The sequence below is a fragment of the Harpia harpyja genome, chromosome 3, assembly GCF_026419915.1.
Source record: "Harpia harpyja isolate bHarHar1 chromosome 3, bHarHar1 primary haplotype, whole genome shotgun sequence".
Lineage (NCBI taxonomy): Eukaryota > Metazoa > Chordata > Aves > Accipitriformes > Accipitridae > Harpia > Harpia harpyja.
Genome location: NC_068942.1, coordinates 22,318,624 through 22,339,709, shown reverse-complemented (window position 1 = coordinate 22,339,709; position 21,086 = coordinate 22,318,624). Strand labels below are relative to the sequence as shown.

At 38.5% G+C, this 21,086-nt stretch overlaps 1 protein-coding gene across 5 annotated transcripts in view; it reads left to right on the top strand.

The window, feature by feature from the left end:
- The first annotated feature begins 1,719 nt into the window (after nucleotides 1-1,719).
- Nucleotides 1,720-21,086, top strand: part of DOP1A (DOP1 leucine zipper like protein A) — a 70,313-nt gene continuing 50,946 nt past the window's right edge. For 2 of the 5 annotated variants that reach the window (XM_052781627.1, XM_052781626.1), the window contains exons 1-6: nucleotides 1,760-1,809; nucleotides 13,913-14,130; nucleotides 15,991-16,172; nucleotides 18,396-18,566; nucleotides 20,176-20,365; nucleotides 20,926-21,024. In XM_052781627.1, the coding sequence (XP_052637587.1) occupies nucleotides 13,993-14,130; nucleotides 15,991-16,172; nucleotides 18,396-18,566; nucleotides 20,176-20,365; nucleotides 20,926-21,024 (780 nt within the window). In that variant the 5' untranslated portion in view covers nucleotides 1,760-1,809; nucleotides 13,913-13,992. Of the gene's footprint in view, nucleotides 1,810-2,009; nucleotides 3,877-13,912; nucleotides 14,131-15,990; nucleotides 16,173-18,395; nucleotides 18,567-20,175; nucleotides 20,366-20,925; nucleotides 21,025-21,086 lie in introns of those variants that run through there. The other 3 variants (XM_052781623.1, XM_052781624.1, XM_052781628.1) reach the window with 3 other exon arrangements.

The window sequence follows — 21,086 nt, the reverse complement described above, 5'->3', positions numbered from 1 at the left end:
TTCATGATTTTGTAAACCTTGATCAATCCTCTCTCCTGCCTTCTCTCTCTGTATCGAACAGTCCCAGCTGTTATTGCTCTCGCTGCAAGGCAGTGGCACCATCCCTCCTCTGTGCCCTCCCTAACACCTCTACATCCTTCTTGAGCCGTGAAGACAAGAACTGATGCAGCGATCCATCTGAGGCTGCACCAGCCTTTTATATGGCGGCCAAACTACTACCTCTGTCTTGTTCTCAATATGCTTCCCGATAACGTACAATGTTTTGTGGGGGTTTTTTGATTGCCACTGCACATGAAGTTGATGAGGCAATTTCAGAGAACTGTTTGAGAGCTCCGAGTTGTAACTGCCACTACTAAATTCAGCAAAAGGGAAGCTTAGAAATCTAACCACTTTACAGTGCGGGAGCATGTGATGGCATGTTGTCAGTTATTGAAAGTTGTATCCCCTTTGTGAAGATCACCACTCTTAAATAGCTCCAAAAGCACGACCCACCCTAGATAAGAATTAAATCTCAAATGCATTTGTAAGTATCTTCAAAGAAAAATAAATGTAAATGCACCATTTTAATTGGAAATGCACAACCTGTAGAGTCATACTCGGTACCTCAGAAAACCAGTGGGAATTGTCAGCTTTCCAAAAAGTAACTGTTTCTCATCTACTGAATCCCGGAATAGTTCAATGAGAAAAGGAATGGCATTTCCTCTTTATTATTATCCCAAGTCTGGAGAATAAAATTAGACTTCATAAAACGTTGGCTGATAACGTAAGTCAGCAAGTAGAAGATTTATAAATATTATGAGATTTTCCCTGGCAATGTTTTAGAAATATTTACTTGTCTTCAGACAAAGTCTAAAAGATTTATTATATAAGCTGAATGCACCTTTTTTTTTTCTTTTTGCAGTTACTTAAGTAATTTATAACCATAATAACCACTTGCTATTATGAAGCCTGCTTAAATCTGAGAACCATAATGATGGCTTTTAAACTAACAGATTGCAGTCTAAGAACCGTACCCTTCATACTGTGGAACGGGTCGCTTGAAAATCGCTCTTGAGTAAAAAATTCCTTCCAGTATCGTCCGTGTAGGCACCCCCACGCCTTTCTGCGTAGTAAGGACTCAAGCGTACTACTCACGACAAATTTTAGAAAATTCTAAATACAACTACTAGTAGTATAATCAATAATATGTTCTGAAGTGCCACCTGCCTTCCATTTTTACCTGCACTATATTTGGCGAACTACGTAAAGATTAGGCAAAACAAACGTATATCCCCATCTATAACCCTGTTATTTTTATTTCCGCCAGTGCCCAAGTGCCCGCTTGCACACTTTCCCCATACGTGCCACGACGACGACGGCACCGACGAGGCCCAAGAAGCTCCCTCACCGAAACTCGCAGCCCAGGCGCGAACCCACCTCTTCCTCCGCGCAACGCGCAACGAACGCCGGGCCGCCGAAACCCGCGCCAGCGCAGGTGCGTACAGCAACGCACCGCTACGCACCTGCGCAGGCCAGCGCCGACAAACCGACCACCGCTAGACCCCCCCCCCCCCGTTAACTCCCTGCTTTTCCCCATCCCACACGAGAGCGGCTGCGCGCTCCCGCGCCGCCCGCCCCCGCGCAGGGGCGCGCCCGGCTCCGCGCCCGCGCACCGCCCGCCCGCGCGCGCCCTCCTCCGGCCGCCGCCCGCCAGGGGGCGCGGGCGCGAGGCGGGGCGGAGGGGAGGCGCGCCGCGGTGCATGCCGGGAGCTGTCAGGGCGGCGCGGGGCTGCTGGTGGCGGTCGGGCTCTTCCGGCTCGGGTCGCTCAGGTAACGCCGCTCGCCCCGGCGCCCCCTCCTCCTCATCCTCCTCCTCCTCTTCCCGGCGAGGGTAGGCTGTGGGCCCCACCGGCGGCCGCTCCCCTCCTCCCTCCCCGTCGCCGCGCCTGTGTTGGGGAGGGCGCCGCAGCCGAGCGGGGTCCGCCCCTGGAGCCGAGCCGGCCCTCTCCTCCTCCTCGTCCTCCTCCTCCTCTCCCCTCACCGGGCCGGGCCGCGGGCACCGTTGGGGAGGGCGAGGGCCGGGCCGGGCCTGAGCTTGGCCTGGGGTCGGGGAGCAGGTGCCGAGGAGCCTGGGGAGAGCGGTTAGCCTCCGAATTGCTCCGCGTTAGTTAACCTGTGGCACCTGGCTCGCCCGACCGCCGCTCCCTGGTCTGCCCCTCCGCTCCCCGGTGCTGTCGTCCGTAGCGGAAAGCGGGCCCGGGTGGGTTCCGAGGCTGCAGAGCCTTCGTCCCCCCGCCCCGGCACCGGCACGGGCGCTGCTGGCCGGGCCTGGTTTCGCCCTTCGTGGAGGGGCTTCCTCAGGGGACCTCTTCCCCTCTGGGAACAAGCTCGGCGTTGGGCTGCCAGAGCCGTCCTGCTTTGACCTTGAGCGTGTAAGGGCTGCGGGCCTCTTTTGGGGCAGATTCCTGGCTGGGCGGCTCGGCTGCTTGTGTTGTTGCGTGTGATGTTTGGAAGGATACGTGGGGCATATGGCTGTCCGTAGCTTGTGCAGTGCAGGGTTAAATTTCATCTGTTGATGCAGGGATGGCCTTAAATCTTGTGATGCCCACTTGAAAAGCATAAATATGTGACAGCTTCTGGGGCTAAATGTTTTTTAGAAATAACATTTGCATACTTGTAATAATAACAGCCAGAAAAGCCTACCTAAATAATTTATCTCTTTAAGTATCCTAAAATATGCTGGATATGGGGTGCAGGTTTTGATGAGCTTGTTCTGGGTGACTCAACCCTTGTATTTTCATTGCTGATTAGCAAGAACCCTTGCACTCCTGGATCTTCTTTCTGTATGCACTAACAGAGAATGTGTTATGGTTCTCAGGTTAACTGCATAATGTGATACCTGAATTCCAGCTATAGGAGCGTGAAGTGGTGGGAAGACTCTATCTAAATAGTAATGGGCTAGGTGCTTGCAGGAAATAAGGGGGCAAAATACAAGGTTGAAGATCATAGTCTTTAATTTTGTTGCCAAGCCTTTGCCTGTCTGTGTTAAATACTTATGCTGGCCTGGCTGTCAGATTTGCTTATTTTTTTGTTTTAAATATTGGTAACTTTTCAAAAACAGGCTGATATGCAGTAGACCTTTTGCAGGTCTAATACTAGTGTGATGTCTAAATATTGTGATTATCCAAAATGTACAGTCATTTTTAATATAACGTGGATGAATGTCATGTGGAGGAATGTCAGTGTGGAAACAGGTGGAACGTCAGCAATATCATTCCTGGTTTTGTTTTAATTGAAATGAGAATAGGCGCTTTTGGAAACTAAGCAGCCTGTAAATGAGAGATGGGGAAGGAGTAACTGCATTTCTAACTTACTGAAAGTCTTACTTTCCCAGCTTGGTGGTAGCAGCTGTGATGGTAGATGTTTAAACAGCATCTTGCAAAGACAAGTTATCCTATGTCTTCCATTAGTGGAGTAGCTGTGCATTCGAGTGTATGGTTATGCTCACAAGTTAGGCCGTGTTTATACTGGTAGTGCTTTTCTTGTGTAAAAATACTGGCACGGTACACTGACCACTAGAAATACTCGTCACACGCACAGCAAGCTACACAGGTAAGAATGCAGTCTGTCTGGTGTAAATGGGCTCAGCCTGTGTTCTTCTGCCATTGTTCTCCATTTGAATAAGGGGAGGACGCTTCCATGTGTTCATCGCTAGCATAGTTCTCTTTGACGGCAGTAACTCTAGTCACCTTTAGTGTCTTCTTGCTTAGCTGGGAATGACTGCTTGGGCTGGGCTGACTGAAAATGCTTACTACTATTCTACTTTTTTTTTCTTTTTTACTTTGATGGAGCTGTGTTATATTAAATGTGAAGCATGCAGGAGAGAACCAAGAAGAGGTATGAAGTATGTTGTAAAAAAACCTGTTCTGGAAATTGCTGAGAAAAATAGGAGATAGAAAAGAGGCTAAACTAAATGATACCTGCTAAAGCATGAAATAGAAAAATGAAAGTAATTTATTTGTATGCATATAAATTGTCTTCCAGATTAATAATCATGTTGCCCTGACTTGTAGCTGAAAAGAAGTTGAATGATAAATAGAAACAGTACATGATATGTTTCCCTCTGAGAGCCTGGGGAGAAGAGACACTGCAGGATCAACCATTTTTCCCCAATAACTGAAACAAGAAATGAGGAGAAAGCACCAAAGACACTCAGTAAATGATTTCACTGGTCAACGCATCACTAGTTTTATCAGAAACTTATACTTCAGTATAAACATAAAAACATTATGTAAAGCTGAGGAACAGTGCTTTGCCTAATTTGGTTTCTAGTATCGTTTGCAAAAATCAAAGGGAATTTAACCTTATATTAATGTCTTTTCTGGCTGGCTTCTGAGGATAAGAAGAGCAAAGAAATTTTGGTCCAGCCACCATTTTCAGAACAGTCAGAAAAGGATTCTACTTTACAAATTCCTTGAAATCCATCTGCAGAATATGCGAAATCAGATGCATTGCAAAATACAACCACAATCTAGATAATGCGTAGGTATATGTATGGCATATGACACTATTTCAGAATTAAAATCAGAATAAAATGATAGAAATTAGTCAAAATTTGAAATGAATGAATTAGTAATATCTTAGGACCTCAGGGTATAATAAAAAAGGAAGTTGGACAAAGTCTTGCCCAAATGCATTGTATTAAAAGGTTACCCGAGTAAAGCAATTATAAGGATATGAGAACTTCTGATGTTTTTTTGTGAAAAGAAGTATCAGGGTTGTTGCAGACAGAATGTTAAACTCGCCTGAAGCTACATATTATTAGAATGATGGGTATGGATGAATAAAAGGTTCATCTAAATGTTCAATTTTAAAGTTATTGTGAGCAAAGAATAAATGAATAAATTATCAGGCCACCATTTTTTAATTTTTTTTTTGTGAAGTTGGTAGATTCTGTGTTAAACTGTCTATCAGAATATTTAAAAAGATGTCATAATGTGAAGGCACAGCGTTACCCTGGAAGCAAGGCTTCTCCCTTAGTAGAGGAGAGTGCTGCAAGTGTAATGTAAGACAGTGAAACTCATGCAAGTCCTTTGTTTGTCTACCAAGCTGAAAAGTATCCGGAAGTTGGCAAACTCTTCTTTAAAACAAAGTGTAGTACAAATCTAGGTTTAAATGTAATCATGCTGGTTTGAGTTCTTTTTCATTGTTACATTTGCTATGGCTTTTTTTTGTTGTTGTTTGTTTGTTTATTTCTTTATTTTAACTGTATTACTATATTAATTGGATTTACTAGTTTGCTGAGAGTAAAAAATAAGCAAGAAAGAAAAAGAATACCTAAAGATAAGCCTTCCATCCATAAATGCTTGGAAAAGATGGGAAGAAGAGAGCTAGCTAGTTAAAAAGGAATTCTTTTCAGAGAGGGTATAGTGACCATTTGAAGGTATGAGGCTGAAACCTGTAAAAGTGAAAATAAATTGCAGTTTATGTTAGGAAGCTTGTCTTGTTGCTGTGCTCAGACACCTGGAGAGAGGGTAACTATTTGAAATCATGTACTTGCTTATCAATCATTGCTCAACAGAGAGGGCAATAGCCCCAAAGCGTAGTCAGTGTGTGTGAGAGCTGGGCAGTTCCACTGTGGGAGAGGAAAAGCACAAAGCTCACGGTGCTGACAGGTAGTGTGGGAGCCACGGGGAGGGTGCAGTTGCTCTCACACCAGAACATGCTCGTTTTCTCTTTGCTAATGCTTTTTCCAACCCACCAATACTTGTGTGTTTACCATGGATTTAGCTGTGTCAGATAAATACCTTCCGTATTCTGTTTGGAGTAGTCCAAATAGCCTTATTTCTAATATGCCATCTCAGGATCTTTTTATGAAGGTGGGGAAACCGCTAACTGCACGATGTTGCAGGTTTGACTGTGGATAGCTGAAAAAGGCCCTACTAACTGAGGGCACAAGTCAACCTTTTTCAGCATGGCAACAGTCTGTTTTGGTCCAGGGAACAGTAGGTGATGCACTATATACAATGTTATACTTAATTTCTGAGTAAGAATTTTGTGTTTCTGTTTAGCTTGGCATTGTCAAAGTGACTGGTTGACTCCAGGAGGTTACATTTCATATATTACAAAAAAAAAAAAAAACACCAAACCTTAAATGTTACATTCTTCATCTGGGATTTTTGGGATGTCAGCCTGGAGACTGAAATTAAGATTATTTTTAAAAAAATGCCTTTAACCAGATTGCTTAAATTTCTTTGGATGCATTGCTGCTCTAATTTAAATTGGGTATAAAGATGGTAACTCTGTGAGCTGAGATGAAATGAAGTTTAAGGAGTAAACCCTCTGAAAACATGTCAAAAGAGTGCAGGTTAAATGCTAGGTGGTCTTTTTGTTTTTCTTTCCCTAAAATGTGTAATTGAATAAGAAGGAAATAGTGACCAGTTCTAGATCTAGGTTGAAATATTGGTTGTTCAAATACAGTGGTCAACAAAGGGAAGAAGGGCACAAGAAAAGTGCTTGTAAGTGAGCATTGAAGGATAACCACAAATTCAAGGAAGCATTGTCCCATTTTTCTCTGTTGTGTTATTCTGACTTAAATTGCCATCTGTTTTTTAGTAAGACATGTTAGATATTTTGCATAATTTAAAATAAGAAGCATGGATATCTGGAGTTTTGTTGATTTTTTTTTTTTTTTTTTTTTTAAATGTAAAATGCACGCTGATTAAGTTATAATATAGTAGGTATATAACTCAGGAATCATTTGTTGCTAGAAAGGAGAAAACGTGGGAAACTGTTATTTTAGGAAGAAGAAAATATTTTCAGTTAATGGTTGACCTGAGTTGTAACAAAGATGCAAATCGTCATCTTTCATTTACTGAGTGACATAAGTTCAGATCTGTGAAATCCAAATGTTTGATTTGATCTCACGAAGACTATATTTTAAAAGTAGAAACTTTAGTGTAAGAAAGATTACAGAATTCATGTAGTGCAAGAGGACTTAACTCTAGAAAAGATGGTGTCTGTTATACTGAGTATCACATTGTCACTTGAGCATCTGTTGTATGCCACTACGATGCTTTCATTTGCTAATCTGTATTTAGTCTGCTTTATTCAGATGTTTTGAATTAATTTTTAACTATTAAAATAATTATTTGGCGTTAAGTCAAAGATTATTTTAATTATTTGGCATTAAGTCAAAGATAATTTTAACAGAGGAAACCTTTTATTGCTTTATTACAGCAGTGCTTGGAGATCCCTGTAGTGAAAAGAGATGCTTTTTCTCTTGTACTTTGCCACAAACAGTAAGACAGTCCTGAGTAGTATGCAGGCACAGTACACAAGGGCTGGAAGAAAAGGAATCAGTAGTGTTCTTCTGTTGGTGGGTCTCGAATCAAAATCAAAAGTTTAATCTAGTATATCAAATGGTTTTTCAGTTCACCTTTTATATATTGAAAAGCTGTAATAAAATAGAAGTGAGTAGAGGGATTAAAATGTCACCATAAACTGTTTACAAGAGGTGATTGGAAGATATGTGTATTTACCAACAAGAGTGAGAAGTCTTTGGTCACTTTCTTCTCCTCTCCAGTAAACACATAGACAGATTTGATACTTTTTTACTTCTGAAAAATGATCTTCTAAAGCAAATACATTCACTTAGAAATTGTTCATAATTATAAATATTTTTTCTTAAACAGTAAATAGAGAAGTTAATTACTGAGAAGGCTTGTTTTATGTTCCTTAAGAATTTTTAAGCTTGTTACTTGTTCCTCTTCATGAACTCATGCCTGGTGTAAGTCAGACTTTGGAATACTGTGAAACAGCAATAGCAGAAAGAACATTTTACATATGTTATGTATTTCCATCAGACTATGCTCAGTGGTGGACTTACAGTTTTATTCCAGTCATCTTTCTTCTGTGACATCCTGTATATGCAAAAGAAGAAAAGTGTACTTAATTTCTTTTTACTGACTTTTTTTTGTATGTAATAATAAACATAATAAATAATAAACATATTTTGTAGATTCTGAAGCCGTGGGGAGCGCATCCAGTTGGGTGCCTAATCTCACCTCTGTAGTACAAGCCATAGGTTTTTCTCTCATTTAGTTCTTGTTTGAATGAGAATCACTCTCAACCAAACATCTTGTGATGGTTTAGAAGTTGCTAGTATGGGTAATGTACATATTGTTATGTGGATTTAATTTAATTTTGTCATGGAAAGAAATTTGAACACCTAAAGCAGTGTCATTTTTTTCTGTGGAAAAACATAATAAGCTGTTTCTGCTTGTGAATTTTGGCTGTGTAGAAAAGTATACTGGGAAGTTATTAATCACAATATTAAATAATATTAAGTGCTTTATACTGTTGCAGGATACTAATGAGTTCATGGCTAATTATAGTTAGTTATACAGTCTGGGTGTGTTTTTGTTTTGTTTATTTGGGTAATTTTTTTTTTCCTCTTTCATTACTGTACTGAATAGCAATTGGCCAAAATAACAAGCTCAAGTGGTTCTTATTCTTCAGAAGACATTAGAGATGCCTTCTTGAAAAACTCTGAAATAAGAGGACTTTCTACAAAGTCAATTCAGAAATAGAGTAATTAGCTGTAATTGGAAAATCTTTATCTTTGGTGATAGAAGAATATATGTATTTCCAACATTTTATTTTTATCTTAAGAGACTAGCCTGGGATTTATAGTATTTATTTTGTTATTCATGCTTTTAGATGTTTCTGAGGGGAAGCAAAGCATAATAAATTACCAAATGACAAGGCTTCTGTTTTCCATGTATTCGAATCTGTGTTTGTATTAAGTCTATTCAAATAAAAACGTGTTTCTGCAGTTACCTGCTTGGTATGTGGGCACTGTACACAGCTTAAAAAGCAATAGCTCAGTACTGTGAAATTTGAAATTTTTCTCATCTGCTTTTTAATTATCTATTAGTTCTTCTACTGTATGTCCCAAAGCCACGCTTGAAACAGGAAACAATTTTAGAAAAGCCTTGAAATATTGCAAAGCTGAAACTCTGAGGAATTCAAAGGGAGCAAGTTTGTGAGCTCAGGTTCTTACAATACTTGGGACAAATCTTGAGAAATCTTGAAGTGACATGATGTACGCGGATTTGTGCTCCACAGCTATCAGCCCCTTGACCTGTACCAGAAGGCAACCACTTCAGTATTGCAGATTGGTGTGAAGCAGACAAATAGAGCAATTCTGTGAGGCTTGAAAAATGTGAGTGGAATAGTAGCAAATCAAACCCAAAGAGGAGGTTCGGGGTAGGATAGATACCTGAGAGAGCTTATGAATCGTTGGGCAGTCTTTTAACTTTGTGATTATACTGAGACAGAATCTAGAGGAAAGCTGCTTTTATTGAATAAGTGTTGATGAAGCTGCTGTTCTTCTCAATTGAGTTTCTTTAGCTTCAGTGAAAACCATGTAGAGCCTGTTAAGCAGGTTAATAGTTTGTATTGATGTGAGACTGAAGGCTCTTAGGCACATGAGTTGTGAAGGATGAGCATTTGCTGTGGAAAACACAGCTGTAGCAGTATCATCTTAATGTGACTCGTAGGAAAACCAGTACCACCTCATTGATGAAGGGAATTGAAGGCTGCTCTGTGAACACACTATACACAACCCCCAGCAAAAGGAGAACCACAGCCCCAGGTAACTGCTTTCCTTGTCATACTCGAAGACTCTACAGGCATCCATGTATATCCAGAATTGTGCGGTGTCTGTTTTTTAATCCCCATGAGAAGGTGAAGTGGAAGGTAGTAAGTGTCAAGATCTACTTCTGCATTCACTTATGATTTAAATATGGTTTTATGAAATAATTTGAAAGCATATAGCGCTTCTTAAGTAGTTTCTTCCTCATTGATAATAAGCCTTCTGCTCAGACACCCCCGTTTGCTTTTTGTCCTCCATTAAAAAGAGGCATGGTCATGTAACAGGTCAATTATGTCCAGGCTCATGAGAGTGGCTGAACCTTCAATCTGAGAAGCTTGTCTCATCTCATTAAGTATGCCAAAAGGGGAAAAAAGCAACAGAAGCAAAGGATGGTGCTCTTCATACCTTTGTTTAAAAAGATAAATAAATAACATTCCAAGGAAAGTTGGCCCTCATGTTAAATGGTGTTTGTGGAATGGCAAGATAAATGGTTTATCCTTTAGGCTGTTTGGTGGTGTGGCAGAAACTGCTGTTTTCCCATGATTTTGATCTATCAAATTTTATTATTTATTTCATTTTTCAAAGTAGTAAACCATGAAAGAATAAGGGTGTGATACTTATAAGGAGACATTACTAAGCTTTAACATTGTATTGAAATATCAGTGCCGTAAAATTAAATGTTAAATTTGCAGTTTTATGATAGATGAAAAGAACAGAAAAGTATCAGTAAGAATACATGATAGAAACAAGAAAAGATTAAAAACTATATTTTAGAATATCTTCGGGCTAAATAAAAAGTAAACCTTTTAGGACAAGTATATTTTTATGTATGAGAGCTAATAAAAATGGGCATTCCTGTAGTTTCAGTTATCTTAGAATAAAAATAGTGCCAGGTTTATAAAAAATAATACATAATATTTACATATTATCTTCTCTGCATCCCTGGCTTATGGCTACTGATATGATTTGGAAGATATATTGTTTAAAATAGAAACTCTTCATTGTGGGAAAAAATATGCAAGAGATTCTTTTTCTCCTTGTAACCTCAAACTATATAAAACTTCTTTTAAGAAAGAAAAATGAGACCATAACCACAGAGTAATAAGAAAACAGAATATGTTTTTGCTTCTTTGTACAAAACTGCATAATGATTAAATTCACTGATAACATATGGATAAATGTAAATATGAATTACATGATTAGAGGAAGTTCATTAGTATCAGCTGGTGTGCGATAGACTTGTCTAAAAGTATAGGTTATTCAGTCAAAGTTGTTAATGTTTTTTGTTTTTTAAAAGGAAGGGAATATTCTGATCAGTTAGTAAGTCCAAAAAAACCCTACCTGTTTAATCCTGTGTTCCTGCTGGTTTTGTTTAACCTTTGATAATCCTTAATCAGTCCACACTCAGCTTTCAGGTTTTTCAAGCACTTGAGGAAGACAGAGCCCTGTTTTCCGCTCAGCCATAAGTGGTTGCATTTATGCTTTAGTTGGATTAAAAAAGGATGCTAATGCTTTGTTCACTCAGAAAGTATTATTTGCTGTGTCAAGTTCTTTCTCTATCCTTTGTGCCTGGAAAAATGAGAATTGTGCTGCTTTTGTATGTTGGTCCTTTCTTCTTTTTTAGTGTGAATACTTTATTTTACTTTTGGAGATCAGACATTGGCAGTTGTGCAACTGTCTCTGAGAAATCTGTTGACATTCTACAGCTTTTTCAAAGCAAACCTGATCTTTTTCTGGACTTAATCCAAAGAAAGATGGTTATTATAGAATGAAACCACATGAAATATTTTTTTTAAATAAAGAGTGAGATCCAAGTGCTTTATGCCAGTGGGATATTGTGAAATCTATCAATTTGGCACCCAGAATGTGGTTTTTAAGTAATGGTTTGCATTTCTGTTCTGCCTTGGAGACAATCTGTCATTACTAGCTTGCCATCAGAATCAAGAGTGCAAAAGGTTTGTAATTCTTGGCCTTTTTATTCACTCCTGCTATCCCAGCTCTTTTTCTTCTTTTTGTCCATCCCTTTCTTGTTTTTCTCCTTTCTTGCAACTTTCCTTACAATGCTGAGAAACCAGGAGATGAGCAATATGAGGTGAAAGATAGTAATAAGGATAAAGAAATGATTAATGCAGAATTTTGGTGGTTCTATAGAAGAAAAGGTAAATGTGATGACAGCAGGAGAGAGACTTGTCTGGCACCTTACATGTGCCTATGCATGAAAGGTTAGGGGTGAGAGAGTTCTCGAAGGTCCGTCTCTGCAACCCAGAGTGGTGGTGTACTGTCTCTGACTGAAGCAACACTTTTTTAATGTTCTTCTAGCACTAACAAAAATGAAGTTTGGAAGGATTAAAGCTGGATTCTTATCAATTTATCTTCAGAACCACCTGCTAATTAAAGGAACAAAAAGGAGGGAGCAAAAATCTGCCAGGGTACTTTGTGATAAACTTGACCAGATTATGATCGTGAAATTTAGAGCCTGATTTGCTGCTGTCTTAATTTGGAGACGTCGGAGTACAGTTTTCTTCAGTTTACCTTTTTGAGTGCTGAAAAGGTAAAACAGTACTAATAGTTTGTAGGTTTGGGGGTTGTTTCAAGAACACGGCAAGGAGTTGGCCTTTAGGTAGCTGAAAATACTGGGTAATCAGTCCTAGGGTTTTATGTTGTTCAGTCAGTGGTGACTCCTTATGAGAACTGTTGACAAAGTTATTAAATAGCAGCTTCATAGCCATTTTGGGGAGAACGCTATTTGAAGGGAGGGATGGATATAGTACAAATCAAATAAAGATTTTTATGTGTCCATATAAAATGTTTTAAATTGATCGTATATGATAAAAGGCAGTGTTCATTTTTTGGTATATCTTGCACAACTGAAATGTTTATTACATGAAGTAATACAAGTTAAATTGAAAGTCTTCTGTGATTGGTCTAAAAATGGTTAAACTTTTTACTGAGCAGAATTTAAAGATAAGTGGGTTTATTATCTCCATCAACTGTACAACCACCAGAAATCAGAAGGTCACTTCTTATTTCTGCTAAATCTTCTGCTCTATTATTTCATAGGCATTTTTCATTTCAAACAGTCCTGCTATTTTGTCATATTGCTGCTCACTGGGAATAGGGGCCAACAAGGCATGTTCTCCAATTGTTTTGGAAGGGCTCACTGAAGCTGCTGTTTTCAGTGTGACTCTATTTATCATACCTGGTAGACAGTCTGATGAATACAGCTTGTTTATAGCTATTCCATGGTTTGTTTGGGTTTTTTGGTCTACCATGCTTCAGCCTGTGCTTCTGCACCCAATTTTCTTCCTGTTTTCCTTTAATCAAGACAGAAGAGACCAGCATCTGCTAGGTGTGAAGTCTCTTCTGAAGCTGAGTATCAGAGAGATCTCCCAAAGGACCCCAATTAAAAGGGGCACAAAAGCTGCCTTTTTCACAGACATGATACAGTAGGATTTCTCATTATGAGTTGTAGTTGCTTGGGGTTAAAGTAGCTTTAAAAACATATTTCTTTTTAGTACTGATGGAATTTCATGAAATAAATAGTTTCTGACCTATAAAAGTATGAGGTAGTGTTTCTGGAACTAGACTATCTTAATTACTTGGTGTAGACTACCATGTGATGAAAATATATAGAGCAAATTGCAAAAGCCTCTGATTACAGAACACTAGTAAACATATACTTTTGTTGTGCGTGGATGATGATAATACAAAAACAAAGGAGAGTTGCATCGCTAAATTAACATACCAAGTCTTGTAAAAGGAAGTGTTGATGCATGAAAATACTCCTGAATAGTGTGTGACTATTGTATGTGTCCTTCGTTCTTGTCTTCTGCCTGGAAGTGATTCAGAAAGATTGGTGTCTTCTGTTTTCAGAAGGGCTGATTTGTGGAAAGGTGGGTTTTTCTGGTGATGGACCCAGAGGAGGAAAAAAAGAAAACAAAAAAATCCCTCTGTTGCATTGTTTAGAATAAACAGTGCTTTTGGGGAGGGGCAGGGCATTAATTTTCTAGGGGGTTTTGTTTGGGTTTGGAAGGGTTGTTTGTTTTGTGTTGGTTTTTTGTTTGGTTTTTGTTTTTTTTTTTTCTTTAATAGAACTTGATTACAGATACACTCTTTTGGATGCGTGTTAAATATTTGTGTGCAATATGTTAGCTTTTGTTTAGGATTTGCTGTAAACTGATTTCAGATTGATACTTTGTAATGCCTTTGAGGAAAATGTAGTGCTCTTTATACAAAATTGTTTTAATAGTATGTCTCTGGAAACAATGGTTCCAGGGTTTTTTATTTTTTATTTTGAACAGGTAATGTCTGTACATGAATTGCAAGCTAGTCTCTAGTGGGGACACCGTGGGAGGATGAACACGGAAGAGCTGGAGCTACTGACTGATTCCAAGTACAGAAACTATGTAGCAGCTGTTGACAAAGCACTGAAGAACTTTGAATATTCCAGTGAATGGGCAGATTTAATATCGGCACTTGGAAAGCTAAACAAGGTATGCCTGGCAGGTGCTTGTCGTGCTTTAACCCCAGCTGGCAACTAAGCACCATGCAGCCACTCGCTTACGCAGCCGCTCGCTTGCTCCCCCCTGCTCCACAGTGGGATGGGGGAGAGAATTGGGGAAAAAGTAAAACTCGTGGGTTGAGATAAAGGACATGGGATAAAGGAGTTTGATAGGACAGAAAGGAAGAAAATTATAATGATAATAATAAGAGTACAATAATAATAAAATTGGAATATACAAAACAAGTGATGCGCAGTGCAATTGCTCACCACTCTCCGACCGATGCCCAGTTAGTTCCTGAGCAGCGATCTGCCTCCCCTGGCCAACTCTCCCCCCAGTTTATATACTAGATGTGACATCACATGGTATGGAATACCCCATTGGCCAGTTTGGGTCAGCTGCCCTGGCTGTGTCCCCTCCCAACTTCTTGTGCCCCTCCAGCCTTCTTGCTGGGTGGGCATGAGAAGCTGAAAAATCCTTGACTTGGTATAAACACTACTTAGCAACAACTGAAAACATCAGTGTGTTATCAACCTTATTCTCATACTAAATCCAAAACATAACACTATACCAGCTACCAGAAGGAAAATTAACTCTATCCCAGCCAAAACCAGGACAGTGCTCTTGAATAAGATTCAGGAACTGACAAAGGGTACTGCTGTAAAAATACGGAAGTGCAAAGTTCTAGCAGTCTAATATTCTTGCAAGTATTTTAGCAGTCTGAGCCAAATGCTGGGTGTGTGCAAGGAGCAAACAAATGCCTTTCTAAGACTTACAGTTGAACCCTTTGTAATTGTAAGGAAAGGGAAAAGGTATTTACATTTCTAGTGGAAACAAATGCAATGTCTTTTTTATTACTAACATTTACTTCTAATGTCATTCAATGTTATTGAAATAGTGTGAAAAATAGTAGCAAGTATAATTATCAGCAATATTTTATGAAGCGTGAGTTATAAAATGGGGCTCAAATCATTCATTGACCAGAGAATGTTATCATTCTGATTCATGTTAACTGTTAAGTTGAATGTGCAATATCATCATGATCTTTAATAGCAGTTTACAAATGAGTACAGATCCTGATATCCCTAAAAATCTTGTTCTAATCAGTCTTATGTGTTTCTAGGGATCTCCAGTCAGGGTCATAAAGTACCCTTTACACAGACACACATTTTACCAATATGAAGCTTTGCAGAATTTGGCACAGAAAATTACTGGTCTGAAGCATTTACAATCTACCCTTTAAACCTTGTGGAAAATCAAGAATGACAGTACAGTTGGCAATGCCAGTGGCATAATTTCTTTGTATAAACTCCCATTTCTTTCATTTTTTTGATTGTAACAGTTCTTCCTAAATGTGAATATAAAGCAAGTCTATGATGTTGGGAAAGAAAAATATTAAGATGTAAATGCAACTCTGTGTTCCAGTCCTGAAGTAATTATACAGTTTCAGGCATTGGTAAAGTTTTGTATGTTGTCTCACTCTATGATGGTTTCTTAAAGTTATCCCAGAGTCACCACCCACAGTTTAATAGTCCTCTTTGAGCTGCTGGCAATTGATTTTTAACAAATGGAGGTAGTAATTTTTGTCCTCAAAAGGATAAGTGAAATGAGTAAGTAAGGAGGCCATTTCAAGTTTTAAATGCCTTGGCAGTTCCACCTATAGCAAGCGTACAAGTGAAAGACATTGCAAAGAAAAAGCTCCACAGTACATCTTAAAACTATTATTTTTCTTCTGTTGTAACCTAGGTATGTGTTGTGACTTACTGACCGTGTTCAGGAACTCATTTATAAAATGTGCATTTGATGTTTAACTTGTTTTGTGCTGTTTCTCTTAATGTGTTGATTTATCAGGTGCTACAGAACAACGCAAAGTACCAGATAGTACCGAAAAAGCTGACTATAGGCAAGCGCTTAGCGCAATGTCTTCATCCAGCTTTGCCGGGAGGGGTTCATCGGAAGGCACTTGAAACATATGAGATAATTTTCAAAATCATTGGACCCAAGCGTTTGGCCAAAGATCTTTTCCTCTACAGGTACAATAGTTTAAACAACTCCATTCCAAATGCATAGTTGAGATGCTTTTGGTTTCCTGCATTTTATATTAACAATATTGCTTTGTTGTATAGCAAGAATCAGTCAATTTCTCTCCCTCATGTTACTGGTGCTTGTGTAGTACTCTTCTCCTGAATATTGTATATCAGAAGATAAACAGATCACCTAAGCTTTCGTTAGGAACCAACTTTAGCGTTAGAAAACCTGGAATTTATTATTTCTTCGTTGAAATAAACCAAGTTTTGTGCATGTATGTACAGTAATTGAAGTGTTAATGCTTATTTCCATGTATTCACATTACATTTTTCTGTTGTAATTGAAGTGGTATGGAAAAGAATTTAAGTATAGTTTATTGCAAGAAACCTTCTCTTCCAAGCAATCAACTCAACAGAACAGAAAGATTGTCCATTTTGTTAGAATTGGGGGCAAGTACAAAATTTTTCTTGCTGTCAGTCTCTAGGATAACCTTGAAAAGTAAGTGTAGTGAAAATATACTGATTCCTAAACTTCCAATAGTTTTTTGGTTGGGTGGGACGGGCAAGACATTAAGCTATTTATTATATAATGCATAGAGGCATGTGTGCATATGTGTATACGCACACTCACACATGGTTCTTAATCTTTAGCTATCCCTGGAGATTAAAATTTCACTAGTTTGAGAAATCCTGGAATAAAATAGAATTATGTTTAGGTAGCAAAGGTGTATATTAATGCTTGGGAATAAATTGCATGCCTTAATATCAGCTATTCTGTCTTGCATTGTTAGGATGTTTATATATAGTTACATTTGGTGAGGGGAGGAGGGGAGTGTCTCAGTTCTGTGTTTCCACATGTTTTTAAAGATTCTGTCAACTCATAGCTTGCTCTTCTTGCTTGTGCAGTGGTTCAGTAGCTGCAATATCTTGTTAACAGTAAGTTCTAAGATAGTGGAAAATGCTACCTTGTGTAATGTAACTAAAGCCATTGTTACTGATGCTTGGGGGAAGACTGATACACACATTGAGGCATTATCAAAGATTCCAGTATTTTTCATGAAAGCAGAATGACAGTGTCTGAACATGAAATCTTGAAGGATGAGTAGTAGCCTTACAAAAAAAGACTGTGGGGTAGTGTGGTGGTTATTGAACAAAAAGACGTTTTCTGCAGAAAAAAGAAACCAATTGGCAAGGACAAAACAATAGTTCTTCTGGACAGATAAAAGCAAAAATAATTTTTACATTTTTGTACTTTGGAAAGATTTTTTTTTTCTTCCCCTGTAACATGGATAACATTGTATCCACAAAGATTTTTTTTTTAATTAGTAGATTTTTATGTGTATATTTTAAGACCCTTGTCTCAAACTTACCTTTTTTTATTGTTCTTTCATTTTTTTCTTAATGTGTCAGGGGTCTTCTGACCTGAATCCTCAGTGATTTTGAAAATTGCAATTGTGTTCACATGCCTTTGATTATTGGTACTGATTGTAATAATTTATGATATTTAGTAGCAATAGCAAAAGTGTTTTTAGTATGTAGGTAACTTCTTAGCTGATCACATTTGTAACTTTCATGAACTTACATTCATAGTAAACTCAAAACGTACTTCCAATGTTTTCAATCCTTTAAATGCTACATCGTGAACAGTGGGTTCACTGGTAGTTTGAGAATCTGTTTTCAGACTGAATTTCTGACATAAATATATACTTTTTTGCTACTTAACGGTATAAATATCTCAAAATTTATCTTTATGTTACTTGGTGAAGTAAAACACCATTATTTTTCTTTTCTTACAGGAAAGTATTTCTATAAATTTCCTCAGATGTTCTCATCTCTTTTTGTTTTTTCTTAATAAGTGCAAAGACAATGTATTTTTAAATACTTTGTGGTGTTCCATTGTGATGTAGTTCAGCATGGGCAAAATGAACGTTTTGTCTTGCAGAGATGCTTCTGGTTTATCATATTTGTTTTATTGGTGAAAGACACAGTCATCTCGGGGCTTTCAGTGCTTGCTGTCACAATACTAATAAAGCTCATAATGTTAATCTTGACATACCAACCTGTCAATCTGGAAGGCAGTTATATTGTGTGGTGGTCTATGCCTGTGCAAAATTGTAAGATAAAGACCTGATGCTTATAACTGCACCAGACATACCTGTAACAATCTTGAGATATAAATTGTCTCACGTGAGAAGCTTCCTAAAAAAAGATAAATTTTGTTTTTCACAGTTCTGGACTATTTCCACTGCTTGCTAATGCTGCTATGTCTGTCAAGCCAACATTATTGAGTCTGTATGAGATTTATTACCTCCCTTTGGGGAAAACACTGAAACCAGGACTGCAAGGACTGTTAACTGGGATTCTGCCTGGGTTAGAGGAGGGATCAGAGTATTATGAAAGGTAAGAATAGATATGTTAATAAGGTGATATGCTTGATTTGTTTGGGGTTTTTTTGCTGCAGCTTTTCATTAAATACTTGTATGTGGATTTTTTTTTTTTTTTTAAGATAGGTGGTACTTAATTTCATCCAGTCATATTAATTGTAATGGAATAGTATGGTAGAAGATTCTTAATGTTAATTACGATAACTTAACTGTTAGTTGTTCCTGTTATCGAAAGAGAATTGACATTAGGTAGACTTAGTGTTGTATGTCAGTCTCTTCTCCCAAGTAACAGGTGGTAGGACAAGAGGAAATGGCCTAAAGTTGCACCAGGGGAGGTTTAGATTGGATAGTAGGAAAAATCTCTTCACCAAAAGGGTTGTCAAACACTGGAACAGGCTGCCCAGGGAAGTGGTGGAGTCACCATCCCTGGAGGTATCTCAAAGACGTGTAGATGTGCTTAGGGACATGGTTTAGTGGTGGACTTGGCAGCGCTAGGTTAACGGTTGGACTCGATGATCTTAAGGGTTTTTTCCAACCTAAACGATTCTATGATTCCTGTTATCGATTGAGATACGTAACATGTTAGGAACATGCTGCTTGCTTCTTTTTCGTGGGATTTCTCTAAGGTAGTACTGCCATATTATTCCTGGCCTAAAATACATACCTTAACTGAATTTAAGATAACAAACAAAGCTTCAATCATTCAGATTTACTCATGATATCTAAATTGTTATTGAACCACTTAGGTAGATTATTGCTGTCTCTTACATATCTTTATAGGTTATTACTCTTATTTCTAGCAGAGTGGCCTGGGAGGTAATAGCTCTTCTTATCCAGCAAGCCAAAGCCCTCTTTGAGTTACCTTGACTGGGGTGCTGGGGTAATATCTTAATGTATTAAAGGATGAAGTTACACTCCAAGGCTTTGAGTTCTTGGAATTGTTCACACGCTTACATATTCTCGATATTTCCAACTTCAGAAGCTAGAATTTTCACGACTTTTATGTGAAGAGCAATTTAACATCTTTTTCTATGTCTGCGTAGGTAGATAGACACAGTGTAGTTGGCATCACTACAACAGGGAAAAAGGGCTACTCAGCTTGCCTCCTAGGGCCGGCCATAGGGTGTAGAGGTGCTGCCACAGGAGTGGGCAGAAATGAGGATGGGGAAGGGATTGCTTTTGCTCAAAGAATTGTGGTATTTTTATGCCCTGTTATTGCCAGAAGTGCTCTGTGCAAGGAATGAGAGGGCAGAAGCCATTTGCTTCATTCTTTTCTTCAGTAGCTATGCTTTCCTGCTGTCTCTCTGAAACCTCTGTCTGTAGCAACACTTGGCTTTAAGTAGCAGATGAGGATGTTATTTGGCTCTTTGAACATAAGGAGTGCATAAAGAGAAGCTGTGGGCAGGCAGAAGCATTTTGCAAGCCAGGCTGGCCCACAGGCTTGCTAGTTGGATGACTGTTCAGGCTGCATTATAAGATTCAGTGTATAATTTGGGCTTCTCTTGGCTTCTCAAAAGAAAGTTTTGACCTTCCTAAAAGAACTTATTTTTATATTTATTAAAACTGGGGGCAGGGGCAAGGGCTGTGATACATGCCCTAATTCAGCTGACTTGATTCTACTGCAGAACGAACACGCTGCTGGAGAAGGTTGCCTTGGCTGTGGATCAGTCGGCGTTCTACAGTGCTCTCTGGGGTAGCCTCCTCACAAGCCCTGCAGTTCGCTTACCTGGGATCACCTATGTCCTCTCCCATTTGAACAGGAAGCTTTCAATGGAGGATCAACTCTACATAATTGGCAGTGACATTGAATTAATGGTAATGTTTTCTTGGAACAATGAAGACATTGGTGTTACTTATTTATATAACAATATACTTCGGGGGGTTAGATGTCTTCTCTATCTTTGTACATAGCCTTTGAAGAGATAAAAATGCACATTTATTTATTATAGCTCCAGTTAAGCTGATGTTTTTGTGCATGATAAAAGTGTTGCAAAGCTGAGTTAATGTTTCAGAACTGCTTACATTTTGTATAAAACTTTCCATTCATGACACACTTCAGTTAGAAGTGGTTGAATTTTGTTGTTGTATTTTTTCAAAAATATATAGAGTATTATTTTGTCTTTTAAACTTAAGATATTCATTGGTAATATAAAAAAGCAAAGGCTTAATTTTGTGTAGTTCAGGGAATCTGTTGGTTATATGTTTCCTCAGTGGTGAAACTTTATTTTCCTGTTTTATCTTGTTTCATTATTCAAAATTTTAAAATAACTTCATTGCATACATATCACTATTTATAAAAAACTGATCTTATTTTGTGAGTGTTCTCTTAAAATAATACACTAAATAACTAGTTTGGGGGTCTGCCATTACTTCAGGTGGAAGCAGTAAGCACATCAGTGCAAGATACCAGTGTTTTAGTACAGAGGAGCACGTTGGACCTTATTCTTTTTTGTTTTCCTTTCCACATGAGCCAGGTAAGTTATTAACACAAGAGAGATGAATTGGCAAACTCTTAAATGTACTCCACTTCTTAAAT